Source organism: Lepus europaeus, chromosome 9 (genome assembly GCF_033115175.1).
Source record: "Lepus europaeus isolate LE1 chromosome 9, mLepTim1.pri, whole genome shotgun sequence".
NCBI classification, from domain to species: domain Eukaryota; kingdom Metazoa; phylum Chordata; class Mammalia; order Lagomorpha; family Leporidae; genus Lepus; species Lepus europaeus.
Genome location: NC_084835.1, coordinates 9486652 through 9512364, shown reverse-complemented (window position 1 = coordinate 9512364; position 25713 = coordinate 9486652). Strand labels below are relative to the sequence as shown.

Here is a 25713-nt window from a genome sequence, read left to right as displayed (position 1 = left end):
TAATAGATGACTTATAAGGTGACTGCTTGTAGTGACTTCATTAAAGATCATAGGAGGTGCTGGTGCTGTGGCACAGTAGGTTAATCCTTCGCCAGGAGCACCATGTGGGCTGCTCCTCTTCCGATCCAGCTCTCTGCTATGTTCTGGGAAAGCAGTAGAAGATGGCCCAAGTGCTTGGGGTCCCGCACCTGCTTGGGAGACCCAGAAAAAGCTCCTGGCTTTGGATCGGCACAGCTCTGGCCGTTGTCGCCATTTGGGGAGTGAACCAGTAGATGGAAGACCTTTTTCTCTGTCTCCCCTCTCACTGTCTGTAACTCTACCTCTCAAATAAATAAATAATTTTTTTAACAAAAGATCATAGGTATTTCTGTTTGTTTTTCATCATAGACTGGATAGATTTCCGTGCTTTAAATGACAGCATCTCCTGTCAGGAGCATTTCAAGGAGTCATTTTGAGATTTGGACTTTAGAGATGAATGGACCTTGGATAGTCCCATCTACACTAGGCCGTTTTACATACCAGGGGACGGAAGGCGGGCGTGTATGACTGGCCTGCTACTGACCAAGTGGCACAGCTACTGCTCGTTCTCTCTTTTCCCTCTACTAGGTTGTCTTCAGACCAACAGACGGAGGAAACTTAGGCGGAATGTGGCTAAAAACCAGCATGCACCGAAGTCCTTGCCCACCATCTGCTGCACACGGCGAGGACGCAGTAACAACCAGCTTGCTTTTTGGCTCATCATTTGGGTAGGAAGTCAGATGCTCTACCTGTCGCTCTGCATCTCTCTTCTGAACAGGAATAAAGCTCAGCGGAGGTGGCATTTACAAGGTGACTACTTGTGAATAATTTATTCTGTGTCCTGGAGTATCTAATAAATTAAATACTATTTTATTTACTGAATATATTAAAATTGTTCTATACGACTGCTTATCAAGTGACGAGTGAATTACTGCATTTTCTTAATAATTGTGTGCCCCATCACTGAATGTCTGGATTTCTCAAAATACCCTATTTCACAAAGACAGGAGGTAAGGAGAAACACTATCTTCTTTGTAAATCAGCTGTGCGTTTTTGCCTATCACACTAACTCTGGAAGGAGGAAAGACAGAGCACTAGTTAGCGATCCACACAACACAGGGTCACGCTCCAGAACTAACTCCACCACTTACTAATCGATGACCTAGCACGAGTCTTGCCAGTTTGTAACTTCTACACCCGGAATGTGGTTATAAATACACTTAGCCTCATGGGACTGCTCTAAAGATCACATGATACAAGTATAGTAAATAATCTGTCAAACATGACAAATATAAAACATTTTCTGGTATAGTGAGGAAAGCACTAGAGGACTCAGGAAATGTGGTCCTGGCGCTGAACACCCCTGTTTCACTGTAACGCCATAGACCAGTTACTTTTAAACAGATCTGTAAGATGCAAAGCTTGAATGAGATCAGTGTCTCCAGGACCCGTCTGGGGAAACAGATGTGGGGGCAAAGCACCACTGCTTTTATAAGTTTTCTTAGGTTTTCAAATATTTTATCATTTGAAGAACGGGTTCTATCCAGGTAGATTTTCAGCAAATTCTTTAAGATTTTTTTCCCTTTTACCTTGCATCCTTCACAAGCATGGACTCCATAGTGGAAGCCAGAAGCTTTATCGCCACAGACACGACATTCAATCGCCATGAGGGAGTTGGAAGGCTCTTCGTGAGTCTTATTGTAGAGCTGAGTCTTTTCAGAATAATAGGGTGGGGATGCAGGTTCCACTTTGATTGCACCTGTGTAATTGAAAAACGTGAGTGTAATTATGGCATGAAAAACAAAAGGTAACCGGGTAAATTCCCAGAGTACTCTTCAGGCCTTATTTTTATTGCTGCAGTATAGAGGCACTACGGGGCATGAAAAACACTGAAGTTAAAGGCAGGGAAAAAAGTATGTTTTGTAATCACAGGCAAGTCACAACATCTCTGAGCCTCACCTGGAAAAATAAAATGGGAAAAGGAATTAAGTTTGTGGTTGTACCACCCCTTAGGAGTCTGCAATACTACAGCTCTGCAGACAGAGAGAGGATTTAAGACTATGAAATAGACTTTTCTAGGCAATGTGCTGTACTGGCATTCATCACAATGTTAAATCATGCATTTTAAGTATTTATTTTACAAAAGAAATCCAGAAGGAACACTACTGGTCATGGGGTGCCCAGCTTGGAGGGACATGAAAAATAAGAGCCCGTGCTACCATCCCTGTAGTGTCAAAGCGGTGGTTTGTTTTTTTTGTTCATTAGTGTTTATTTATCTTCTTGAAAGGCAGAGCAACAGAGAAAGAGAGAGAGAGAAAGAGAGAGAGAGAGAGATCCTTCATTTGCTGGTTTACTCCCCAAATGGCAATGACAGCTGGAGTTGGGCCAGGCAGCACCCAAGAGCCTGGCACTTTCAACTCCTGTTTGAGTCTCTTTGTAGGCAGCAGGGGTCCAAGCACTCTCAAGCCATCATCTACTGCCTCTCAGGCTGCATCAGGAGGACTCTGGATCAGAAACAGGGTGGTTAAGTCTTGAACTGGATCCCAACATGGGATGCAGGTGCTCTAAGCAGTGGTTACTCTGCTCCACCACACTGCCTGCCCCAAAACAGGCGGTTTGTAAAATGATCTTTGCTAGAGAGTGGGAGAACCTGTGGAAAGTAAGCAACTATCTTCTACTGGTTACACTCAAGCCTATTAAATTTCCATATTAGGCTCTAACTGAAAACCACACAGATATATATAACCAAGTACAGTATTTATAAAAAAAACTAGAAGTACAGGAAGTTCTTACTTATTGTCAAATAATGGTTGCCAATTACTTAGTGGTGGCTTTTAAAAACCAGCTTATCAGTCCACAAGAAGATAAAAATCAAGGAAATGGCATCACAGAAACATATTTTATCTTAAAAAGTTCAGTTCTAGCTTTTCTTGAGATTGAGGTTTTGATACTAATTTAGTTAATGGCATGAAGACTTATCAATAGGCTATCAAGTTAAAATACAAATTTGCACGGAAAAATAGGTTTTAGTGTAAACCTCTCAAACTGTAGATTGGAGAAAATTAATTATAATAATTTAGCGATGTTAAGTTATATAAGGTAACTTGGAACTCATTAACTCACAAGTGGCCAAAGGAATTCAAAGCTTGGTTGTTGGACTCTTAGCCTGGGATACATCTGGCAGTGTAAACGCCCTAGCACAGCTCCCAGGAAGGGAGAAAGGAAAGAAAGTGAGGAGGGAGGAAACAGGCAAGATTAATCCGGAACTTCTACTGTCACCTTCCTGCTTGGCGTATTCTGGATCCCTATTACTTCATGGGTAGATGGGTGAACAAATGAATGGCAAATGCCTTCTCTACAGAGCTCCAGTCTGTGGACCAATAATTCCAGGGTTACTGAGAGATGAGTTAAAATCTTGTCTAAGCGGTCAGAAAAGAGAAACAAACATCGTACTTGGGTACTCCTGGAGCTTCAGGTCATACTTATAATCCGCAACCATGGGGTCGGCTCTTGAGAACGGAAGGTCTTCATAGTGTGGGGCAGAGATGCTGGAGAAGTCCACGGTGGTGAAAGGCTTGATGTCAAAGGAGTGGGAGTGGTCATCCATCACCGAGAGATCCACGGAGCCGATCCCAAAGTTGGTGGGCCAAAACGGCATCTCTGTGTCAACCATGATGACTTCTGCAATGGAGAAAGGATAGTTGTACGGTTACGTCTTAGAGAACAGAGCAGACAGGGAACTGGAAGGGCCTGTGATAAAGTCAGCTCGTCCACTGCCAGCTGCTTACTGTTCTCCAGACTGTCTGACTGCAGGAAGGAAGTCGCCCCTGACCTGGACATCACAGTAGAAAACCTTGTAGAGATACAAATACTGTATTCCTATACATTGTCTGCCAAGAGCCTGCTCTCACGATGGATACTCATTAATCAAGTCTGTTAATAATTGCTTTTAACTTAATTTTCTCAGGTTTATGGAGGTATAATTGACAAAAATGTTCATATATGAAGTGGATGATATGATTTTTTTAAAAGATGTATTTATTTATTTGAAACGCAGAGTTACAGAGATGCAGAAGCAGAGAGAGAGGTCTTCCATGTCCTGTTTCATTCCCCAGACGGCCACAAGGGTCAGAGCTGTGCCAATCTGAAGCCAGGAGCCAGGAGCTTCTTCCAGGTCTCCCACATGGGTACAGGGGCCCAAGGACGTGGGCCATCTTCTACTGCTTTCCCAGGCCATAGCTGAGGGCTGGAATCCCCTCTGGAGCAGCCAGGACTTGAACTGGCACCCATGTGGGATGCCGGCACTGCAGGCGGCAGCTTTACCCACTATGCCACAGCACCGGCCCCAACATGAGTTTTAACGTGGGTACATATTAAAATGAGTATCAGAGGGTTGGTCTGATACACATGTTCACTATGAAGTGACAACCACTATCAAGCTAATTAACATAATTCACATTTGTGGAGGGTGTGGTGAGGATATGTAAGATCTCTTCTTGGCACATTACAAGCATACAGTGCAGTATTACTAACTGTAGTCACTTTGTTGCACACTGGATCTCCAGAATTTACTCACCCTGCAGGACTGAGACTGCACAACGTCCCTCCACTTCCTCCCAGTCCCGCCCCCTGCTCAGTCTGCTCCTGTGAGTTTTACTTTTTTAGATATCATTTGTAATTGAGATCATACGATCCTCATTTCCCTTAGCATAATGTCACCTAGGATCACCTAAATTGTTGCAAATGAAATTGCCTTGTATCTTGAGGATATATATGTATGTATATATATATATATTATACGTATGTATATATATACACACATAACACACACTCTAACATTTATCTGTTTACAGAGACTTAGGTTAATTTCATATCTTGGCTATTATAAATAATGCTGCAATGAACAGGGAGTGCAGACTTCTCTTTGGCATTTCATTTGGGTATATACATCCAGAAATGTGATTACAGGATAATATGGTAGTATTATTTTTAATTTTTTTGAGGACTTCATTCTGTTTCCATAAGGGCTGTACCAATTTACATTTCTACCAACAATGCACAAGGGTTACCTCTTTTCCACATCCTTCCTAACACTTGTTACCACTTGTGTTTTTCAGTGCAGCCATCGTAAGGGGTGCTAGGTGTCCTATCTCATTGTGGTTTTGACTTGAATTTCCCTAATGACAGTGATGTTGAACACCTTTTCACTTATCTGTTGGCCATTTGTGTGTATTCTTTTGAGAAATAACTATTCAGGTCCTTTGCCCATTTTTTTTTTTTTTTTTTTTTTGACAGGCAGAGTGGATAGTGAGAGAGAGAGACAGAGAGAAAGGTCTTCTTTTTTGCCATTGGTTCACCCTCCAATGGCCGCTGCGGCCAGCGCATCGTGCTGATCCGAAGCCAGGAGCCAGGTGCTTCTCCTGGTCTCCCATGCGGGTGCAGGGCCCAAGCACTTGGGCCATCCTCCACTGCCTTCCCGGGCCATAGCAGAGAGCTGGCCTGGAAGAGGGGCAACTGGGATAGAATCCGGCGCCCCAAACGGGACTAGAACCCAGAGAGCCGGCGCCGCAAGGCAGAGGATTAGCCTGTTGAGCCACGGCGCCGGCCGAGTCTTTCTTTTTTAACATGTACTTTGGTAATGAACCCCTTATCAGATATATACTTGCAAATATTTGCTCCCATTCTGTTGGTTGTCTCTTTACTCTGAGAATTATTTCCTCTGCTGTGCAGAAGCCTTGCAGTTTGATATAATCTGGTAATGAGTGTTTTTAAAGGGAATAGGGTTCTAGGACAATTTTACTCTGTTGAAATTAGAAACTCTAAATATTTTTCTGTTTAGGATGGACAAAGTTGGTAAATTAAATTTAAGTAAATGATTTTATTCTCAAACTGCATTCTAAAAATAACTTTGTTCTTGAAGTAACACTAAAATTATTATTTTTTTTACTCTGAAAGTTCCTTCTAATATTGATCTTTTCCATGGACACAGGTTTTCTTAAAAGAGGAGAAGGTCTTCACCATATTGAGAACAGAAAGGTTAGATGCACATGGGAATCTCTGATGTTAATGGAGAGAATGTCAAAATCAGAAGGTAGCCCAGTATTTATTTTAAATCACTCCCCAAACAAAAACAAAACTAAACAAGAAAAAACATAAAAGAAAGACATGTGGAAAATGCATGGACTGTAAGGCCAGAGAACAAGCTTGTCTAAGTTGACACATGCCACATGCGTTTTTCTAAGTCTGATTTGTTGCCGTAATCAGTAAAACAGAATCCTGCCTGGTCTGGGTCCCTGGTACTCAATGTGAGTATCTGAGTCAGTGGAGTCCGTGAACTTTACACCTTTATGCGATGGTCACCTGTCTGACTTGGTTTACCCGAGCAGTTCACTATGCACAGCAGTACCCAAAAGAAACAAAACCAAACCAGGCATCTGAAATGTTAACTCTTTGCTCAAAAACACTAGCGCACAGCTGTGTAGACTCAGGATTGCTGATGTCAGAGACAAAGAAATGAACTGGGATCTGACAGTATCCCCCGAATATGAATTTACCAAATACTAAATGAATTGATGGCTGAATGAGATGGCTGTGAAATTTCAGCAGAAGGGACAGGGAAGGAGAGAAACAAACTTGTACTGATTGGAGCACCTCCCATGAACTAGGCACATCTATCTTTTATACCAGGTAGTTTTTGATATTATCCCCACTGGATAGGTAAGTAAACTAGGGGGGCCAGCGCTGCGGCACAGCATGTAAAGCCGCCACGTGTGAGGTCAGCATTTCACATGGGTGCCAGTTTGTGACCTGGTGGCTCCACTTCCAACCCAGCTTCCTGTTTTCCTGGCCTGGGAAAAGCAGCAGAAGGTGGCCCATGTGTTTGGGCCCCTGCCACCAAGTGGGAGACTTGGTCACTCTGGGGAGTGACCAGCAGATGGGAGATCTCACTGTCTCTTTCACAATCAATCATTCAATAAACCTTTTTAAAAGGTAAGTAAACTAGGACTGGAGAGGTAAAGTGCTTACGGTCCACTCTCCAGGAAGCAGAAGATTCAAACTCCATACTGACCCAGAAATCCTTCATTATATTTATTCTCTGTATTCTCTCACTGATGGAAAACATGAGGAGGGAGGACTAGTCCCCTCTGGTATCTGGGAATGGGCCTCTTGCTTATTCCCAGCAAGCAGAGAGCTAAGGAATTTGCTCTCAAAGACTAACTTGCATGAGATTAAAGATTTCAGTTGTGGTCTTCCTAAGAAAAACAAAGTGCCTGGAAAATACAAATAAGGAGACCAGTCCTGCGAATGTGCTTCAGTGGTTCCAAGGGACACATTAGGCACCATTTGGGTTCACTCGTCTGAGTATCTACATAACTAAGTACCCAAACAACCTTAAGTTATCTGTGTTACAGTGTAAACATCACACACCAGAAAGAGGAATGTGTATTGGTGATAGCTGAAAGGTCATACTGGGTCTCAATGACATCTAGAAAAAAGATTGTGCTCTTAATGACAGAACACCCACGGAACCACGTCCTTTGTTTCAAAATTCATCTCAACCCTCCTAACTCAGGTCACTTCATTTAATTTACTCATCTTCTCAGAATGCTTCATTTCCATTCATCTTAGTATAAACTATTTTCAAAGGACAACTCATTAGCCTAGGTCATAATATCCAGAGGGGTGGGTTTACCGGCTATTTCTCATGATACTTATTGCAAAGTTTTCTGCATACAAAATAAATGTGAAAAGTAGTGTATATGTCTCTGTATGAATACTGGGAGGTGAAAATAAGGATGCAAATATATCTAGATTGCAGGAAAAACTGGTCATTCATTGTTTTATGCATTTAATTTTTTTGTTTGTTTTACATATACATCTTCAATGACTCATTATCAGTTTTGCCTCTCGATATAGGAATAATATCTCTTGGGGTCACTTATTTTATTGAGAAGCCTTGGGAAATTTTTTAAGGTTAAAATAGCAATTTATGTGCTAAGAAATAGAATGAGAAATTCCTGTGGTTTCTAAGATATGATAAGAAATACCTAAAAAAATTATACTTGTAGTACATTTCATGACCAAAAGACACTCATTTCTGTTTTTTTTTTTTTTTTAATGGTAGTCTTTTTTTTTAAAGGGCAATTTTAGGTTTCCACTCTGCAGGAAGCAGTTTTCATATACCCTGCACCTTTCTCCCTGACCTCCTCTTCACAATGCATATAGTCCCCCCCCCCCCCCCATTATTAACATCCTGGAGTAGTGTGGCATTCTTGTTCCAACTGGTGAATGACTACTGATACACAATTAAGTAAAGTCCATAGTTTGAGGTTTACTGTGTGTACGGTTCTGTGGGTTCTGACAAATGCATAATGTCATGCACCCACCATTACAGTAACACACAGGAGAGCCCCTGTGACCCACCTGTTCACCACCCCCTCCCTCCTTTCCCTAGCAATGCTGTCTTTACTGTCCTCTGCTATCAAGGGCCTACTATCAGAGAGGCAGGAGAAGCCTGGACTTACAGAGTGCATTAACATGTCTTAGCCTGGCACTCAAGGCCCTCGGTGACACAGCCTGCTATGGTCTGAGTGTGTCCTCCAGAAGTTCACGTGTTGGAAACGTCATTCCTCAGGGCAGCAGTGTTAAGAAGTGGGCTTCAGAGCAGGTGTTTGGGTTGTAGGGACAGAGCCTTCAAGAACGGATTAAAACTTTTCTTGCTGGAACGGGCTGAGTATCATAGAAAGGGGTAGCTATCTCGGGACAGGCTGGCTGTCACCGAACAGCTCAGTTATCGCAGGATGGGTTAGCTGTCATGAGCGTCTCTTATCTCCCTTACATGTGCCCTCTTGCCCTTCCACTTTCCACCATGAGCTGAAGTAGCGCAAGCGGGGGCCTCACCAGCAGCCAAACAGATGACCTTGGCCCTCTCAACCTCTGCTACCATGAGCCAAAATAAACCTCTATTCTCTATAATAACTACTCAGTCTCAAGTGTTCCGTTATAGCAAGACAAAGTGGAAGCAGCCACAACACCAATTCATGTTTTCAGTGTATCTGCTGGTTTTCCAAGCCCTCACTCCCACCTGGAGCTGGGCATATCATGCTTCTCAGCCCTGATCAAACAGGCCCGCTGCGCCCAATCTGCTCTCTTGTGCACACAGCTCCCTTCTGCTCACCCCTTACACACGGCCCTACTCGCAGGCCTCCAAAGCTACTTTCAAGACAAAACCTTCCTCCAATGCCCCAATTTAAAAATACTTTCAGTTCCTCCTGTCTCCTCAGCACCTCGTGCCTCTCCTTTATTTCTGATATAACTATTTGGATCACTATCTCCACTGCTAGAGTTTAGCCTGGCGCTAAGGGCAGCATCTTTTCCCTGCAGTCCTTATGCCTGGTTCTTGTTTACTTAACGCCTGTCGATCGAATGTTCATGTTTTATAAAGAGTACAAGTTTTCACTTTGCTGCGAATGATGGAAAAATAACAATACTTTCGCAATGGGTTAGTTTTGCTAAGACTTAAGCTCCTCCCAGAAGATTCTGATCCAGTATCATAAATAAAATAGAAGCTATTACTATTCTGCTCAACGATGTGTACTCCGTTTTTTCTTTCTCTTGTGTGGCTTACAGGAAGATGATTAGGGTCCTACAAGGTCTTACGTTTCTAAGTGGAAAAGACAAAGTAAGAAAGAAAAATAGCTGCTTCTTTATCTCTATGAAAACACACTGCCCAATACCCGTTTTCCCTACCCCGCCCCTTTTCCCTTCCTTTTATCCTGGGACACCTTAACCTACACAGTATTATTGCAGGGACCCCAGTGAGTAGGACATACGGTCGGTCCCTCTAAGTTTTATTTCATTTTAACCTGCAAGTGAGTCCAGGAAGCCTGGTTCTCATTTTGTCTCTAGAAAACATAGGCTTCTGTTTCTGCCAAGCTGTAAGTCGAGTAGGTGTTTTTTGTTACTCCGTGCAATTACCCATGAAAGAACAAATGAACAAAATATTTGCATGAACAACAGCCCTTCTCAGGAATATGCACGCGTCTTAACTCTCCAGCTGGGCGACACGGACTTGTGCTGCCTCAGGGTGTATCCACCAGTTTCACAACCTTTACCACGTTTCACGCAGGCTGAAGTTTTTAGGCAGACGTGTGCAAGGACGTGCATTTGTGCCATTTTTCTTTGACCTTCAAAGTTGGCTTTAAAACCCAATACAGTTAACAAGAAGACTTTTCACTATATATTGTGAAACACACATATATGTATATACATACAGTATATATACACACAGTATATTGTATTTCAAAGAAAAATACAACCAATTTCTTGCAAAAAAAGCAATTGAGTTCTCTAAACTGATAGGTATCATTACTTGGGAGTATTGAAAAGGATCAGAAAAGTCACTAAATTATAAAATTGAATGATAGAACAATATGGTTTACCTTTTATTCTAGGATACCTTAATCTAATGAAGAGAAAATAGAAACTTTTATTAGATTATCAGAAATATGTTTTATCTCTTTAATTAGTTAAATTAATAGAACTTAAGTCTTTTTTAAATTTATTTTATTTTTTATTTTTTGACAGGCAGAGTGGATAGTGAGAGAGAGAGACAGAGAGAAAGGTCTTCCTTTGCCGTTGGTTCACCCTCCAATGGCCGCCGTGGCTGGCGCACTGCGGCCGGCGCACCGTGCTGATCCGAAGGCAGCAGCCAGGTGCTTCTCCTGGTCTCCCATGGGGTGCAGGGCTCAAGCACTTGGGCCATCCTCCACTGCCCTCCTGGGCCATAGCAGAGAGCTGGCCTGGAAGAGGGGCAACCAGGACAGAATCAGGCGCCCTGACAGGGACTAGAACCCGGTGTGCCGGCACCGCAAGGCGGAGGATTAGCCTATTGAGCTGCGGCGCTGGCCAAGTCTTTTTTTAAAGATTTATTATTTATTTGAAAGATATTGTTATAGACAGTGAGAGGGACAAAGAGAGAAAGATCTTCCATCCACTGGTTCACCTCCCAAATGGCCACAGCTGATAGAGCTGGACTGATCCAAAGCCAGAAGCCAGGAGCTTCTTCTGGGTTTCCCATGTGGTTGCAGGGGTCCAAGCACTTGGGCCATGTTCTACTGCTTTCCCATAGCAGAGAGCTGGATTGGAAGAGGAGCAGCTGGGACTAGAACTGGTGCCCATATGGGATGCCGGCACTGCAGGCAGAGGATGAACCTACAACGCCAGCCCCTAGAACCCTAAGTCTTTGTCTCATTTAACCCCCACCATAGCCCTGTGAGTAGAAACACAATTCCCTTTACAGATGAGGAACTGGGGCTGGCACTGTGGTGCAGCAGGTCCAGCTTTCACCTGCAACACCAGCATCCCAAATGGGCACCAGTTTGACCCTGGCTGCTCCACTGCCAATCCAGCTCCCTAACACACCTGAGAGAGCAGTGGAAGATGGCCCAAGTGCTTGAGCCCCGGCATCACAGGGGGAGACCGAGATGAAGCTCTTGGCTCCTGGCTTTGGACTGACCCAGCAGAGGGAATCACTCTCTCTCTCATTCTCTTTCTTTTTCTCCCTCATCCTCTCTGCCTCTCCTTCTCTCCCTGTAACTCTGACTTTTAAATAAATAAAATAATTTTTTAAAACAGAAGAAACTAAATAGAGGTAAGAAACTTGCCAAGAGCACACACAGTTATCCATAGTCCATACTAGACATTTTAAACCAAACACTGGCAAGAACAACACATCTCTTCGTGATCTTACAATTCTATAGTAAAAAACAATTAATGTCAACAAACTCCACACCTCTGCTGTGCCAGGCACAGCAGTCTAAGGATATGCTATGAAGATTAACTCGACAGTAAAACCTTTCTTAGAGAAATGCATTTAAGTTGGGCATAAAGGGTATGTGCCTGGAAAAAGAATTTCATAGATTCTTTAAAATTTTGTTGTTTTCTTGGACCTTAAAGAGAATGTTCCAGTTTAAAGTCACAGTATGCATAAATATGGTTCCAACTTCTTTATCCGGCCACTCCATACTGATTCACCATCTCACAATGGAAACCGACCTGAGGATTTTCTTATTTCTTTCCCATCATGATGGCTGGCACTCAGAGACAGAAGTCATTCTGAAATATTGGAGTGGTAAAGGTCTGTCTGAAATCTCAGCTCCTCATCTGACAGATGACTGAGAGAAGGCCAAGGGACGTGTCCAGAAGTACATGTAGGCTGACCACAACGGACCCCAACTTTGCTGATGCCTGGCCTAGCATTCTCTGCACTGCATTATGAAGTGGTTACTACTTGCAAGTAGTTCAGACAGGGACTTTCAGCCTATGCCAACGCTCATAGACCCAGATTTCTTTGGATGTTAAATAATATATAGGAATGACATAGAATTTTTATTTTTATTAATTTTTTATTTTAAAAGATTTATTTATTTGAAATAAATAAAATATATAGGTAGAGGGAGGAAGAGATAAAAGTAGAGATCTTCCATCCACTAGCTCCCTCTTCAGATGGCCACAATGGCTGGGGCCGAGCCAGGCTGAAGCCAGGAGCCAGGAGCTTTATCTGGGTCTCCCATGTGGGTGGCGCAGACCCAGGTACTTGGGCCATCTTCTGCTTTTTCCAGGCCACCAGCCGGGAGCTGGATCAGCAGTGGAGCAAGTGGGACACGAACCAGCACCCATATGGGATGCTGGCGTCGAAGGCGGTGGCTCTACCTGTTATGCTACAATGCTGGCCCCAACATCAAATTCTTGAAGGGAAAAAGTCTCATACAAGGAACTACTTACCAGATGGTATTATAAACAGAAAAAATGTTGAAGAAATGAATCTGTAAAAGAACTTGTCTCTAACAAAAACAATAAGTTCTGAATTCACTTAAAGGTTTAGGAACAGACTTAAACAGTCTAATAGCAGTAAAGCAAGTATTGTATTTATTCTTTAGATAATGAATGCAGCTATACCTACTTATTTGTTTGTTTCTGCTGTTCTGAACCTTAACAGTGAATAAGGAGGAAGGCCGGTATCACGTCCTAGATTCAAATCTAGATGTCTTGGATTCAAATCCTGCCCCATTGGTTGCCGGTTTTGTGATCCCTTTGTACCTAATTATTCCCAGCTGTGAAATAAAATTGTCCATTTTATAAAGTTGTTCTAAGGACTAAATCAGACAAAACAGGTAAAACATCCAGCAGAGGACTGCACAGTTACTCAGGCTGCAGTAAGTATTACTGGTAGTCCTATGTTAGCAGTTTTTGTACACATGAGGAAGCAGAGTACTGTAGACACAAAAAGGGGAGGCTAGAAGCTTCCAGCACTACCACTAGGGGACAGGAAGAGGAAGAAACACCAGCAAAGTCCTATTGTTCAAACAGGACTACGCCTAAAACAGATGTCCTGTTCTAGGGATCTCTGCAAAAGGAGAGTCCAACAGCTCCTCTGTTACTCATTCCAACCCTGAATTGCTCCTTTGTGGCCAGGAAAGTTTATGTCTTATCTGGCATCTCCCCAACTGTGTTATACATATGTTAATGATGTTCCTTGAAAAATAATTAAAGAGAAAAATATCTGGTAGTCAAGTAAATTTAGGAAATGCTAGGTTAAGAAAGGTTAAATAGGTGTACTGCAAGAATTCTTAGACTAATACGAGGCTATTTCAAAAAATTGGTGGAAAATGGAATTAAAAGGTTAAGTTTCTTTTGGTGAAAAATCTTTGTAATCCACGTATAGTTTTTTCATAATATGTATTTTCCACAAATTCTTTGACGATCCTGCATATGCATGGATTCCACAATTTTTTTGCACCAAGATAAATTTATTTTTTATTTCCATTTTGCACAAACTTTCTAAACTACCTTCTATGCGAATGATTCATAAGAATATGCAAAAGAGAGGGTAGGGTCTAAGATACAACACTTGAGGAGTCTAATATTTGATGGAATACAGCTTGTGAGACCATGGTCTAATCTATGCTGGAGTTTGCACCTACCTCCCTCCACTTTCCAAACATGTGGTTCTCATCCTCTGCTTATCTGCCTTTCCCATGTACTTGAAAAGTGTTAGCCATCCTCAGCTTTCCTTTAACTTGACAATTACAAAGGCCAAGGATTGATGTTGGGTAAAACAACAACGAAATACTCAAGAGAAAAGAATCACTGTGAAGATGAAAATTCTTTCTGTATAGGCTATCCTAAAAACTTTAAACAGAAAGGGTCTTACAAACAGGATCATGAATCAGAACAACACTAGTGACACTGGAAGCCAGAAAAATCAATAGAACAATGTTTTCAAAATTTACAGAAAAAATAATTTCCAACTTAGAACTTTAGATTCAAACCATCAATCAAGTATAAGAACAAAGACATTTTTAGAAACATACCATCTCCAAAGTTACCTTCTATGTACTTTTTCCCAGAATTCTCCAACAGAACAAAGAAAGGGAAAATAAGGGATCTAGGCAACAAAGGATCTAAATGCCAGCGAGAGGCAAAGGGAAGTTGCAGGACAATAGATGCAGAGAATAGGGCTGGAGGAGAGAGTGCCATGTGGACTATTCACACTTTTAGAATACCTGGTATATCCAACCATTTTTTTAAAGATTTAAAGAGAGAGTGAGAGAGAGGTCTTCCATCCATGGGCTTCCACTCCCCAAATGACTGCAAGGGCCAGAGCTAAGCTGATCTGAAGCCAGGAGCCAGAAGCTTTCTTTGGGTCTCCCATGCCGGTGCAGGGGCCCAAGCACTTGGGCCATCTTCTACTGCTTTCCCAGGCCATAGCAGAGAGCTGGATCAGAAGTAGAGCAGCCAGGACTCGAACCAGTGCCCATATGGGAAGCCGGCACTGCAGACTGAGGCTTTAACCTGCTGTGCCACAGTGCTGGCCCCTGTCAACCACTTTTAAAGGAGTTTTATTTGAAACTCAGAGACAGAGGGAGACAGAGATCTTCCTTCCACTGGTTCACTCTCCAAATGCCCATGATAGCTGGGTTTGGCTGGGCCACGCCAAATCCAGGAGCCTGGAACTCAATCCAGGTCTCTCACTTGAGTCATCATTTGCTAGCTCCCAGGGTGTGCATTAGCAGGAAGTTGGATCAGAAGCAGAGATGGCATTTGAACCCAGGCTCTCCAAAATGGGATGTAGCTGTCCTTGCTACTGCTGCTGCTTTTAAAAAACATTTATTTTATTCATTTGAAAGGAAGAATTAGAGAGAGAAAGAGAAAGAGCGGTCTTCCATCCATTGGTTCACTCCCTAAATGGCAGCAATGGCCGGGGCTGGACCAGGCAGAAGACAGGAGCCTGGAGCTTCCTCTGAGCCTCTCATGTAGGTGCAGAGGCCCAAACCTTCGGGCCTTCCTCTGCACCGTTTACAAGCACATCAGTGGGGAGCTGGATTGGAAGGGGGGCAGCCAGGACCTGAATCCCAACCATATGGGGGTGCCAGCATCACAGTTGGTGGCCTTACCCACCATGCCATAACGCCAGTCCACCAAGCAGCTTCTGAACTGCATGCCACATGCCCCCCTTGAGAGGAGTTTTTAATTACTGTCAGACAGTTTGGGGATGAATTAGTGAGGGGTAAGGTACAACAATAAAACGAGCAATCACTAAGTGAAAAAAATTAACTACAGAAAAAATAGCTACACAGGACAGGAAACAGTATCAGAGCACACTGAAGTGCTTAACTGTAAGTAGCACTTTCAAAACTGTTACAGTGTAAACGGAGACATTTGAACTAAAGTCACAAGAAACTGCATTGTGAAGATGGGGGGAAGAGAAGCATATGTTTTGGGGAAAGGGATGTAGAGGTAAAAGGTTAATCTTATCTGCTGTATAGTAGGAAATCAATGGGTTATGACCATAAATGTAAAAACAGTATAAGCATCTCTCTCAGCTTTTGAAATAAAATGAAAATAAATAAAAATTTTAAACTCTGATAACTAAAGACAACAGCTAACAATGTTTAAGCATTTGTAATTTTGTATGTATGTATGGGTGTCTTCAAAAAGTTCATGGATGGAAAATGCGTATTATGAAAAACTTCATTTTTCCACCAAATTAAACTTATTTCTTAATTTCATTTTTCCATGAAATTTCTGAAATATAGTTAAATATATGCTATATAATTTACATATAAAACAGCCCTGTGGGTTATATACAATCATTATTATCAGTTAACAGATTTTTAAAATTAGACAAAAAACGTTCAGTGATTTTGTTCAATGTTACACAGCTAACAGCTGTTGAATTTTGTTGTGGTTTCTCTGAAGACAAAACCCTTTATTTTGTACACCATGAATTTCAAAGTTTAAAAGTGAGTTCTGGCTAGTGCCGCGGCTCAATAGGCTAATCCTCTGCTTGCAGTGCCGGCACACCAGGTTCTAGTCCCGGTTGCTCCTCTTCCAGTCCAGCTCTCTGCTATGGCCCGGGAGTGCAGTGGAGGATGGCACAAGTCCATGGGCCCTGCACCCACATTGGAGACCAGGAGAAGCACCTGGCTCCTGGCTTTGGATCAGCGCGGTGCGCCGGCCGCAGCGGCCATTGGGGGGGTGAACCAACGGAAAAAGGAAGACCTTTCTCTCTGTCTCTCTCTCTCACTGTCCACTCTGCCTGTCAAAACAACAACAACAACAACAAAAAGTGAGTTCTGGGGCTGGGGCTGTGGTGTAGTGGGTAAGGCACCCGCCTGCAGTGCCGGCATCCCATATGGGCACTGGCTCAAGACCCGGCTGCTCCACTTCTGATGCAGCTCTCTGCTATGGCATAGGAAAGCAGTAGAAGATGGCCCTTGGGAGTTCTTGGGCTCCTGCACTCATATGGGAAGACCCGGAGAAAGCTCCTGGCTCCTGGCTTTGAATCGACGCAGCTGCGGCCATTGCAGCCAACTGGGGTGTGAACCAGTGGATGGAAGACCTCTCTCTCTCTCCCTCTCCCTCTCTCTCTCTCCCATTCTCTCTCTCTCTCTGCCTCTCCTTCTCTCTCTGTGTAACTCTTTCAAATACATAAAAAATAAAATATTTTTTAAAAAGTGAGTTCTTTCGTGTCCCATTAGTTTCTTCAATGTAAAAAGCATTTGTTTTAAAAATTCTGCTACTTAGATTATATTAGAAATCAAACTCATTATTTCTGTGGTTTGATTTTCCCCATGACAGCTTTGGCAGAAGTGGAAACATCATAATATGTATCTCTATATGCACATTTCTTATAATGAGCCAAAATTTTGGTCTAACAAGAGATTCTCAAATTCAGATCAATGAGAGTATTATCAGCCTCAGAGAGAGGATCATATTCATTTATGGTTTTAAAAGGTCATTGTTTTGAATGGACCACATTTTGCGTAGATAGCTTGCTTAAGCCAATACTGAGGCATCAGAAATTGGAAAAATTACAGGATATTGCCCTCATCCACACTAACCATTTCTTCTGCTTTCTTGGAGATTAAAGTTCTCTTTTCCTTTAGGGTCAAAGTAGCTCAAGCGTAGTTCTTGCACTAACACTACCTTCAGGTGGATCTGGAGCTCTTGTTAATCTAATCAGGGCTGAGGTGAAACATGCTCGAGAGGCCTCAGATTTAGCTGAACTTCCTACCCTGCCCGGTGCACCCTGGCCGCAAGGGAAGAATGGTGCCCATTCAGAAGCGAAAGAGGCATATCACTAAGGTCTCATGCACATTATAAGGATAACAAAGTCCTGCTGAGCTGCTCACTTTTTATCTGTTGAACTCTTTGTTTATTTATTAGAGCCATTAAGTCTTTGTGGTGTAAATTAAAATTATGTTGTTTCAAAAAATAATTAATATTGAGTTTAAGCAAAAGGAGTATTATGAACAATTCTATAATAATCTAGATGAAAAGAGCTCCCTTCTTTAAAACTATAATCTGCTAAAACTCACATGAAATAAAACAATCTGTAAAGGCTTATATTTATTAATGAAATTCAATCAATTATCTTGTGGGGCTGGTGTTGCTGCATAGTGGGTTAAGCCACCACCTGAAACGTTGGCATCCCACATGGGCGCTGGTTTGTGTCTCACTTGTGCCACTTCCAATTCAGCTCCTTGCTAATGGCCTGGGAAAAGCAGAAGACGGCCCAAGTGTTTTGGCCCCTAACAACCACACAGGAGACCCAGATAAAGCTACTGTCTCCTGGCTTCAGCCTGGCCCAGCAATGGCTATTTCAGCCATCTGAGGATGAACCAGAAGATGGGAGATCTCTTTCTCAGTCCCCACCCCCAACTCTGATTTTCAAAATAAATAAGTAAATCTTAAAAAAAAAAAAAAAAAACAACTTGCGGGCTGGCACCGTGGCTCACTAGGCTAATCCTCTGCCTGCGGTGCCGGCACACCGGGTTCTAGTCTGAGTTGGGGCGCCGGATTCTGTCCCAGTTGCCCCTCTTCCAGGCCAGCTCTCTGCTGTGGCCCGGGAGTGCAGTGGAGGATGGCCCAAGTTCCTGGGCCCTGCACCCCATGGGAGACCAGGAGAAGCACCTGGCTCCTGGCTTCTGATCAGCACAGTGTGCCGCGCGGGCCGCAGCAGCCATTGGGGGGGTGAACCAACGGAAAAGGAAGAATTTTCTCTGTCTCTCTCTCACTGTCCACTCTGCCTGTCAAAAAAAAAAAAAAAAAATCTTGCAAAACAGAAAGCGTTTGTCCAAAATGGGTTCACTGATGAATTCTACAAATATTTTAGGACGACATTATACCAATTTTCTATAATTTCTTTCAGAAGATTTATTGGGAGTTTTCAAAAAGTTTATAGGAAATATGAATTATGTAAAAACTACATGTGGATTTCAAAGTTTTTGCACCAAAATAAACATCTTTAATTTCATTTTCCCATAAGCTTTTTGAAATGCCCTCATGGAAGCAAAAGGAATATTTTCTTTTTGTTTTATTATTATTTTTTTAAAGATAGAGGAGTTACAGAGAGAAGTAGCGATGGGGGGAGGGGGCGTCTTCCATTCTGCTGGTTCACTCCCCAAATGACCGCAAGGGCCAGAGCTGAGCTGATCCGAAGCCAGCAGCCAGGAGTTTCTTCCAGGTCTCCCATGCAGGTGCAGGGGCCCAAGGACTTGAGCCATCTTCCATTGCTTTCCTAGGGCATAGCAGAGAGCTTGGAAGAGGAGCAGCAGGGACATGAACCCGGCGCTGTGGGTTGGAGCTTTAACCCACTACGCCACAGTGCCGGCAGAGGGATTATTTCCTGACTCATTCTATGAGGCCAGCAAAACTCTAATACCAAAACAAGACAAAGATTTTTACAAGGAAAAAAAAGAAAAGCACAACACTACACACCAATACCTCTCAAGAACACAAATACAAATTTAACAAAATATTAGCAAGTTGGATTCAATGACATATAAAAGAATTATACACCTTACCAAGTGGTATTGATCCTAAGTATATAAGGCTAGTTCAACATTTGAAAGTCAATTAATGTAATCTATTACATCAATAGACTAAAGAAGAAAATCACATTTATATCAGTAAATACATAAAAGAATTTGATGAAATCCAACATTCATGCATAACAAAATTCTCAGCAAATTAGGAACAGAAAGGAACTAATCCCTATAATTAACATCATACTTAATAGTGAGAAACTCAAGTGTTACTAACACTAGGGACAAAGCAAGAATTTCCCCTCTCATCACAACTTTCTATTAATACTGGATGTTCTAGCTAACATGCAGATTGGAAAAGAAGAAATAAAATTGTCTTCTTTTTTTGCAAATGACACGATCATCTATCCAGCAAATATGAAACACAAAATCAACTTGGAACTAATGAGTGATTATAGCAAAGCTACAGGATACAAAGTTAAAAAACGTAATCAATTGCTTTTCTATATACAACAAATGAATTTGAAATAAAAAACCTATTATGTACACTAACATTCCTAAAATAAAATACTTAGGTATAAAGTTAACTTTATATATATACTTTATACCTAAGTATTTTATTTTAGGAATGTTAGTATATATATATATATATATATAGTATTATATATATATATATATATATATATATAATCTGTATGAGGAAAACTGTAAAACTCTCATGAAAGGTATCAAATAACTAAATAAGCAAAAAGACATTCCATGGTCATGTATAGGAAACCTCAATATTGTCAAGATGTCAGTTCTCCCAACTTAATCTGTAGGTTCAGTGCAATCCCAATGAAAATCCTAGCAAATTATCTTGTGGATATCACAAAATGATTCTAAAATTTATATGAAGAAGCAAAAAACCTAGAATAGCCACCTCCATGTAGAAGGAGAAGAGCAAAGATGGGGGACTGGCATTACCTGGGTTCACAGGTTGCTATAAAGCTATAGCAGCCAGCAGAGTGTGGAATTAGAAAAAGAACAGAGTAACAGATCAAAGGAACAGAAGAGAGTGCCCAAAAACACACCCACATAAATGTGGATCTTTGGCGAAGAAGCAAAGGTAATACAATGGGTAAAAGATAGTTTTTCAACAAAAATTGTGCGAGAAACTGGGTCTCCAACATGAAACAAATGAACATGGACACAGATATTACTTCCTACATAAATATCATCTTAAAATAGATCACCAATCTCCACAAAAAATGCACAGCTAAAAATCTCCTCCAAGATATCACAGGAGAAAATCTAGACGACCTCGGGTATAGTGATGACTTCAGATACCGTACCACAAGCATGACCCACGAAACAAAGAGTTGTAAGCCGGCTTACATTAAAGCTACAAACTTCTGCTCTGCACAAAACAACGTCAAGGGAATGAGAAGACAAGCTCTAGAGTGGGAGAAAATATTTGCAAAATATAATGTTTTATAAAGAACTGTTATCTAAAACACACAAAGAACTCTTAAAACTCAACACTGAGAAGATGAACAACTGAATCTAAAGACGGACAAAAGACTTTAATGGACATTCCACCAATGAAGATTTACAAATGGCAAGGAAGCATATAAAAAGATAATCAACATCAACTATCATTAGGGAATCATAAATTGAGATACCACTGTACATGAAGTAGAATGGACAAAATTCAAAACACTGAAAACACCAAATCCTGCTGAGGATGTAGAACAACAGAAACCCTCATTCACTGCTGGGAGAAACATAAAATGGTACTGTTACCATGGAAGTCAGTTTGGTCCTTGCTTCCAAAGCGAAGCACACTCTTACCATACAACACAGCAACTAAAACCAATTGAAAACTTGTGTCGACACAACATCTGCACACAGATATTTATAGCAGTTTTATTCATAACTGCAAAAACTTGGAAGCAGCCAAGACACCTTTCAATAAATAAACCACATTTATCCACATCTACTGACAAAGAAGTATGTTTTCAGTGCCAGAAAGAAATGAGCTATGAAACCATGAAAAGCCACAGAAGAAACTTATAGTCCCATGACTAAGTGAACGAAGCCAATCAGAAGAGGCTACATACTGTGTGATTCCAACTACATGGCATTCTAAAAGGTATCAATATAGAGATGGTAACAAGACCAGGGGTTACCAGAGGTTGTGGGGAGGGAGGGGTAACTAGGTGGAGCGTGGAGGACTTGTAGGGCAATGACTCTATAATACTATAATTAGGTAGATGGATGTCAATACACATTTTCCCAGACTCATAGAATGTACAACTTTAAGAGTGAACCCTAAAGTAAACTATGGACTTTGAGTGATGCTGTGCCCCTGTGGATTCGCCCACTATAATAAATGCACCTTAGTAGGAGATGTTGATAGTGGGGAAGGCTATGCATGTATGGGAGCAGGAGCTCAATTAGAGCTTTTTGTACTTATGGTTCCATTTTGCTGTGACCCTAAACTGCACTAAAAAAAATAAAATCTATCAATTTTTAAAAAGATTTTATTTATTTATTTGTTTGAGAAGTAGAGTCATAGACAGAGAGAGGGACAGAGAGAAAGGTCTTCCATCCACTGGTTCACTGCAATGATTGGAGCTGGGCAAATCCAAAGCCAGGAGCCAGGAGCTTTCTCCGGGTCTTCTTATATGGGTGCAGGGGCCCAAGCACTTGGGCCACGTTCCACTGAGCAGGATCGGAAGAGGAGCAACCGGGAGACAAACTGGGATGCCGGTGCTGCAGGCAGAAGCTTAGGCTACTGTGCCACAGTGCCAGTCCCAGTTTATTAATTTTTGAAAAAGAAGAATGGTGTTTAGATCTGAAAACCAAAACTGGAATGCTTTCCCCACGGCTACCTCCCTCTCCACAGTTTGATTTTTGAACTTGCAGTGATAAGAAAATGAAAATGGGGAAAGGAAGGGAAAATTAAAAAAAAAAAAAAAAAAAAAAAAGGAAAGCATGTTCCAGAACACTTTGTAGCTAATCAGAAAGGAGGGAGCCACCACAGACGCGCCAAGGTAGCGTTTCTCTTTGCTTTTCCACTTCTTAAGCATTAAATGGACCTCCTGCAACTAGGAAAAGATGAAGCAGGTGGGTGGTTTTAAATAATATTTAATCACTGAAGTTTTTCTAGGAGCTTGAAATTATCCTAGAACAGTAAGCATTTTTCTACTTGAAGTTGTTTTGTCTGGCAAAATGATGTGACAGCCAATGTTCTCTGATTTTGAATATATTGTGCCAAGCATTCTTAAGGAAAAAGACAATGGTCTCAGGCTATGCAAACACCGAGAACAAAAGTGTCAAAACAGATGGAGTCAGATCTGTAGTGGAATAAGCTGATTTGCAGGCTTTCAGTAGCTGTATTATATATCATCTTAAATTATAATGTGATATTATAATAACAGCAAATACTTTCTCCTACTTTTAATCTTCCTCCTGAGCTATTATAGCACTATCAAACATATTCCATATGAAAACATTAGATAGAATTCAACATTTATTCAATGATTTTGGTGTTGTTGTTGTTATTTGACAGATAGAGTTAGACAGTGAGAGAGAGAGAGACAGAGGAAGGTCTTCCTTCCGTTGGTTCACTTCCCAAATGGCTGCTATGGTCGGAACTGGGCCGATTCAAAGCCAGGAGCCAGGTGCTTCCTCCTGGTCTCCCACGTGGGTGCAGGAGTCCAAGCACTTGGGCCATCCTCCACTGCCCTCCCGGGCCACTGCAGAGAGCTGGACTGGAAGAGGAACCCAGCGCCCATATGGGATGCTGGCGCTGCAGGTGGAGGATTAACCAAGTGAGCCACGGTGCCAGCTCCTATTCAATGATTTTAAAAAAGAGTTCTGTGGCCAGTGTTGCAGTGTATTGATGCCACCATTCCATATGGGTTCTGGTTCATATCCCAGCTGCTCCACTTCTGATCCAGCTTCTTGCTAATGGCCTGGGAAAAGCAGAAAGTGGCCCAAGTGCTTGGGTTCCTGCCACCCAACTGGGAGATCCCAATGAAGCTCCTGGCTTTGGCCTGGCCCAGCCATCTGGAGAGTGAACCAGCAGATGGGGCATATCCCTCTCTCCCTGTCTCTCTCTCTCTGTAACTCTAACTCTACTAAATAAATAGATTTTTTTTTAAGAAAAGACTTTTTAACTAAGAAGAAAAGGGAATTTGCTTAGCTTGACAAAGAACATCTATAAAAAAGACAAAAGTAGAGTGTCCATCAATGTGATGATGAAATTTTCAAATTTATTTATTTGAAAGATGAGAGACAAATAGACAGATAGACACAGAGTCTCTCATCTGTTGGTTCACTTCCCAGACACCCTGGATTAGATCAGAGCCAGGAGCCAAAGACTCCACCCACGTCTCCCACGCAGTGGCAGGTCCCACGTACGTGAGCCATCATCTACGGCCTCCCCAGGTGTGCATCAGCAGAAAGGTTGGATTGCAAGTCGAGCCAGGATTCAAACCCAGGCAATCTGATATGGGTCACAGGCATTCCAAATGCTGTTTTAACTGCTAAGTCAAATGCCTGCCCCAGTGTTGAAATATTTAAAGCTTTCCTCCTGAGGTCAGGAATGAGATTAAGGACACTAGCTGTTGCTGGATCAGGAATGAGATTAAGGACACTAGCTATTGCTGCTTCTGTTCAGCAGTGTGCCAGAGATCCGATCCAAGTTAACAAGGGAAAAAAAACCCACACACAAGGACTGGAAAAGAAGAAGTAAAACTGATATTACTCCTGGATGACATGACTGTATTCTAAAAATATACACAAAAACCACTAGACTTAGTAAAAGAATTTAGCAAAAGCTGCTGGATACAGGGTCAGTATTCAAAAACAGTAACAGTAACTATCAGACAGTAACAATTAAATTGAAAAATAAATTTTGCAATAGCATCAAAAACACAAAATACCCAGGGGGAAACAATTTAACAAAATATGTGCAAGATCTCCACAAAGAAACTCAAAACATTATTGAGAAAAACTATTAAAGAATACCTAAATAAATGAAAGGATACTCCATGTTCATGAATTGGTAGACTCAATAACTTAAGGCTGCCAATTTTCTCCCAGTTTGTCTACAATTATTTTTTCAATAATTTATTTTCAATAATTTTTTGTGGAAATTGACATAGTGAGTCTACAATTTATATGGATATTCACAAAGTCCAGAGTTGCCTAGGCAATCTTGAAGGTGAAGGATAACATTGGAGGGTTTATTCTACCAGATATCAAAACCGCTGAAGCAATAGCAATTAAGACATGCTAATTGGGGCAAAGGTAGAAAAAATAGACCAGGACAACAAAAAAAAACAAGTCCAGAATGAATCCCACATGTATATGACCACCTGATTTATGACAAAAATATCACTTCTGGGGAGTTGAGAAAGGATGATTTTTTCAACAGATACAGTAGAGTCAATTGGATATCCATACGAAAAAGAATAAACTTCTTCCTTGCATCGCACACATGAGTCAAACCCATGTTGGCTACAGATCTAAGACACTTTACCAACCTTGGAGAAGGTAGAACTTGGTTCAACAAAGATATAAAAAAGCACCTGGCAGGCCAGCATTGTGGGAACCCCATATGAGTGCTGGTTTGAGACTCGGCTGCTCCACTTCCAATCTAGTTCCTTGCTAACGAGCCTGGGAAAGCAGCAGAAGAAAGCCCAAGTGATTGGGCTCTGCACCCACGTGGGAGACTTGGAAGAAGCTCGGGGCTCCTAGCTTTGGCCCTGACCCAGCCCTGGCCATTGCAGTCATTTGGGGAGTGAATCAGCAGAAGGAAGATCTCTATCCTGCTCTCTCTGCCTCTCCTCCTCTCTCTGTAACTCTGCCTTACAAGTAAAATTTAAAAAAAAAAAAACAAAAAAAAAAACTTGATGTTGAGATAAATCTTATCTGAAAAAAATACAAATCACTTACCATAGAACATTTATTGGACTTCAGTAAGAGTAAAATTTCTGTTAAGTGAATGAAAAAGCAACACAGAGTAGAAGATAATTTGCAAGACATGTATCTGACTAAGTATGCTTTATAGAACTCATATGTCTACAGCATAGTAACAGGAAAAAGTTTTGAACAGGCGCTTCACAAAAAAAGACAGCCAAATGGACAACAAATATTTTAAAGGACACTTAGTTTTTTCATCATCAGAGAAAGTATTAATTAAAATTATAGTATAACACCGCTGCATTCCCACCACACGGCTACACTGAAATAGACAGAAAGTGGGAAGAGCTGGTGAGGACAGTTCTCAGTGGATGTTAGTGAACGTTAATGGGAACTGGAACACTCAGGCGTGACTGATGAGGCATCAGCCAGTACAGCCGTGTTA

The 25713-nt window shown here is 41.7% G+C and overlaps 1 protein-coding gene across 6 annotated transcripts in view; it reads right to left on the bottom strand.

Annotated features, from left to right (window-relative positions):
- Positions 1 to 25713, bottom strand: part of PPARG (peroxisome proliferator activated receptor gamma) — a 136452-nt gene that overhangs the window by 41280 nt on the left and 69459 nt on the right. For all 6 annotated transcript variants that reach the window (XM_062200463.1, XM_062200466.1, XM_062200462.1 and 3 more), the window contains 2 exons: positions 3472 to 3699; positions 1608 to 1777 (listed from right to left, as the gene is read on the bottom strand). In XM_062200463.1, coding sequence (XP_062056447.1) covers positions 1608 to 1777; positions 3472 to 3691 — 390 coding nt within the window. In that variant the 5' untranslated portion in view covers positions 3692 to 3699. The remainder of the gene's footprint in view (positions 1 to 1607; positions 1778 to 3471; positions 3700 to 25713) is intronic.